The sequence below is a fragment of the Nicotiana tabacum genome, chromosome 24 (assembly GCF_000715075.1).
Source record: "Nicotiana tabacum cultivar K326 chromosome 24, ASM71507v2, whole genome shotgun sequence".
NCBI classification, from domain to species: Eukaryota; Viridiplantae; Streptophyta; class Magnoliopsida; order Solanales; family Solanaceae; genus Nicotiana; species Nicotiana tabacum.
Window position 1 is genome coordinate 2,121,322 of NC_134103.1, and position 4,824 is coordinate 2,126,145.

At 36.1% G+C, this 4,824-nt stretch overlaps 1 protein-coding gene across 1 annotated transcript; it reads left to right on the forward strand.

The window, feature by feature from the left end:
• Positions 1–964: 964 nt before the first annotated feature.
• On the forward strand, positions 965–1,899 carry LOC107787758 (uncharacterized). The gene is made up of 2 exons (XM_075248464.1): positions 965–1,315; positions 1,837–1,899. The coding sequence occupies exons 1-2, from the start codon at positions 965–967 to the stop codon at positions 1,897–1,899; spliced, it is 414 nt and encodes a 137-aa protein (XP_075104565.1).
• The last annotated feature ends 2,925 nt before the right edge of the window (positions 1,900–4,824 follow it).

Genomic DNA, 4,824 nt, shown 5'->3' on the forward strand with positions numbered 1-4,824 from the left:
ACACATAACCAATCATATGTATAACACAAATGTATTTGCAGCTATACATTGTTATGTATTTCTGAGGATTGTGAATGGAGATTTAAGGCTTCTAGTATTAACAAATCACAAATGTTCAAAGTGAGGGAGTTCAATGATAAGCATACATGTTCGTTGAAGGATAAGGTGTATGAGCAACGTCAAGTAACCAGTAGGTTGATTGGGGGTATGATTAGGTCCAAGTTTACTAATCATAAGAGGAAATACACGCCAAAGGATATAATTGATGATGTGAAATCAGACTTTGGTGTAGATGTTAGTTACATGTTGGCGTGGAGGGCTAAAGAAAAGGCAATAAATTTTTTTAGAGGTGAACCAACTGATTCATACAATAAATTAACAGGGTACTTATGTACATTGGATATGACATATCCTCGTTCACATATAAGAATGAAAAAATCACAGAAAAATGAGTTCATGTATTTATATATATCATTGTATGCTTTTATAAAGGGGTTCGTTTACTGTAGACCCATCGTGGTTTTGGATGGCAGCCACCTAAAATCGGCATACACGGGGACATTCGTCTCGGCTAGCACATTGGATGGTGCAGGCGAGTCAGTTAAAAAACAAAATACATACAGATTAACATAAAATATGGTATTTTGACTTCTTAGTACAACTTGGATGATATTTTTTTTATCTGTATGCAATTGTATTTACAAGACATATATTGCCACTAGCATATGGTGTTGTTGATTCAGAGAATGATGCAGCTTGGTTGTAGTTCTTTGAGCAATTCAAGGTAGCTTATGGTGAGCGGGAAAACATGTGCATCGTTTCAAATAGGAATGAGAGCATCATCAAATCTATATCGAGAGTGTATCCTACGGTACCCCATTTTGCTTGTATATGGCATCTATGGAACAACATATATAAGAAATTAAAAAAAAGTCATGCAAAGTTGAGCGAGGTATACTTTTCGATGGCAAAAGCATATACTCAGGATGAATTTGATAGTCTAATGGAAAAGGTGGAGAAGGTAGATATTCGGGTGAAAGAATACTTGGAATTAGCTGGATACGAAAAGTGGGCTAGGTTGTATGCACCTGTTAACCATGGATGGACTATGACGTCAAATATTGCTGAGTCAATCAATGTTGCACTTGTATCAACAAGAGAATTGCCAATATACAACTTCCTAGAAGAAGTTATGAAGATGTTTGGATGTTGGAATTGCAGCAATCAGAAAGAAGCTTCATACACATACACAACGCTTGGGAAACAATACCAAGAGATCCTTACATTGAATGAGGCATTGTCTACACGTATGACTGTAAGTTTTTTTTTTCTATACGTACTTGCATCATGTATTTATGCCTGATACAATTTCTATTATTAACATACTGCATGCGCTTTTTATAATAACACTGGTGCATGTATTCTGTTACAAAATCTGAAACGGTTGTAATTACTGCATATTATATGTTGATAATAAATATTACTACATATGTATTTCATTGGATGTATTCAATGGTTTTGTTTTTGTATTGACAGTATTTTACTGTATTTCACAAATAAATGTATTCACTTTTAATATTTTGTCAGATAAAATAGTGTTTGTATTCAGTGTATTTTAATTTTTTTTTTCATTGTATACATGAATATTGTATGTCATTGTATTTCACAAATAAATGTATTCAATTTAATATTCTGTCAGATAAACATTGTTAACATTCAGTGTATTTTAAATGTTTCAGAATTGTATACATGTATACTGTATTTAATACGTTTGGTCTTTGACAGATACATGACTTGTACAAATGACCATAACTTATATTTCTCCATTTAATATAGGTTGTACCATCGACTGAACACTTGCACATGGTGAATGATGAAGGAAGACATTACACCGTTTGACTCCTAGAGAAAAATTACAGTTGTGGGCGGTTCCAAGTTGACGAATTACCATGCCCACATCCTTGGGCTGTCTTGAAAAGCAAGTTTCTAATGCCGAAAGATTATTGCTCGGACTATTACAAACCAAAGTCTGTTGTAATAACATACGAGGTGCCCGTGTATCCACTGCCTGACCGAAGTGAATGGAATATACCAGCACATATATCAGAGGAAATTGTCTTACCACCCAAATGGAAAATATCTCATGGAAGGCCAAAGAAGAAGCGCAATAAACCGTTAAGTGAATTGTTTCAGAAGAAATATCAACATTCGTGTAGTATATGTGGGCAAGCAGGACATAATAAGCGTAATTGTAGAAATGCTTCACGAAGGAATTAGTTCATGTTCTGATTTTAATTACTGCAATAACGATATGTCATAGATTTGTTCAAGTTTTATATTACATATTGATTTATTGGTGTATTGGATTCTTACGGGATGGATTTTTTAAGTTTAGATTACTAAATTGAACGCTATTATTTTTCGTGGTACTTTACAAAATGATTTGTATACAGGTATGAGGTATAGCAGGGCATGTATACTTGAAATACATGAGTGTACATTCAATAAAATAAAAAATGAATACATATGTAATTCAATTTCCAAAAAAACATTTCTGATAACATAATACAATTATGTGGGATTATTGCAGGATTATTGCAGGGATTAAAAACCATTGAATTATGCTGAACATAGCAGGGAATAACTTAACTTCTATAAATTAAAAATACATCTGAATACATAATTAATATTAATTAAAAAACATATGAATATATACTTGTAACGATCCGGCCGGTCGTTTTGAGTATTATAATTTTGTTCCTCCATTTACTGCTCATTTTATGCTTTATATTTGTTTTATGACTTACCAGGTTAGTTGGTTCGGGTCCGGATGGATTTCGGAGTGAAATGAGACACTTAATCTCTTAATTGAAAACTTAAGTTGGAAAAGTTGGCCGGATATTGACTTATGTGTAAACGACCTCGGAATTTAATTTTGACGATTCCAATAGCTCTGTATGGTGATTTTTGACTTAGGAGCGTGTCCGAAAATTTATTTGGAGGTCCGTAGTGGAATTAGACTTGAAATGGCGAAAGTCGAATTTTTGGAAAGTTTGACCGAGGGGGTTGACTTTTTGATATCAGGGTCAAAGTCTGATTATGAAAAATTTTAATAGGTCCCTTATGTCATTTATGACTTGTGTGAAAAATTTAAGGTCAATCGGACCTGATTTGATAGGTTCCGGCATCATTTGTGGAAACTTGAAATTTCAAATTTCATTAAGCTCGAATTGGGGCATGATTCGTGGTTTTAGCGTTATTTGATGTGATTTGAGGCTTCAACTAAGTTCGTATGATGTTTTAGGACGTGTTTGTGTATTTGGTTGAGGTCCCAAGGGACTCGGGTGAGTTTCGGACGACTAACGGATCATTTTTGACCTTCGGGAGATAGTTAATAGCTGTTGGTATTTTGCTTCTGGTTTCCTTATACGCGATCACATAAGTTCATCCGCGATCGCGTAAGCTAATTTGGGCCAGAGGTGACTTTTTTCTATGCGATCGCGTGAGATGGTTTGCGATCGCGTAGGCTTGTTTGAGGCAGTGATGATTTTGTTCTTCGCGATCACGTGAAGAGGGCCGCGATTGCGTAGCTATGGGATTTTGTGATTCGCAAAAGCATGGCTAAGGCCGCGTTCGCGTAGAGGAAATGGAGCAGAAGTGGAGGTCACGTGTTTGTGATTCGCGATCGCATGGACAAGTCTGCGATCATGTAGGCCTGTGAGAGTGAGCTTCGCGATCACGTGGAAAAGTTCGCGATCACGTAGGGTTAAATCTGGGCAGTAAAAATTTGTGCTTCGCGATCGCGTGTGATTGTCCGCGATCGCGTAGAGCAAATGACTGGGCAGAGAGTTTAAGTTCTGAAAATGGGATTTTTACCGATTTGGAGCTCGAGAAGAAACAACCTTTGGGAGATTTTCAAGTAAAACAATGGGGTAAGTGTTCTTAACTCAATATTGGTCAAATTACCCGAATCCATGGTTGTTTTTAACATTTAATTGGTGAATTTAGTTGGAAAATTGTGAAAACCCCATGAGGGTCGAGTTGATGTCGGATTTAAGTAAACTTTATATGGTTGGAATCGTGGTTGAATGGGTGTTCATATTTTATAACTTTTGTCGAGTTCCGAGACGTGGGCCCCACATGCGATTTTTGAGTTAATTTCGGATTTTTATTGGAGAATTAGTATTTCCTTATGGAATTAGTTTCAATAAATTTTATTGACTTAATCGAATTATTTGTGGCTAGATTTGAGGCATTTGGAGGCCAATTCACGAGGAAAAGGCATTGTAGAATAAAGAATTACACGGCTTGAGGTAAGTAATAGTTTTAAATTTGGTCCTTAGGGTATGAAACCCTGTAATATGTATTATGTGATTGGTTCTGAGGTGACGCACATGCTAGGTGACAGGCGTGTGGCCGTACACCATAGGAATTATGACTTGGTACATTCCATGGAACTGTGTAGTTGAAAAATCTGTACATTTTTTTCCGTATTAGAGAAATTGATCTATGAATCATGTTTAAATCATATGTTTACACTGTTGGGATCCACAGAGGTCGTGTACTTGTGAAATTATTTGCTAAATTGCTGTTTTACACTCATTCACAGTTCTATTTGCACATTTTTACCTCAGTCTCTCTTATTCATTATTGATGCATCATATCATTGTTGTTGGGCTGCTTATCATGATTTCTGAGAGCCCGAGAGACTAGAGAGGTTGATGACTGAGTGAGGCCGAGGGCCTAATGCCACACCTCCTTTTTCTCGAAGGGAGCGGGGGGATAAGGGAGTTTTTCCAATTTAAGTGATATTAATCGAAATGA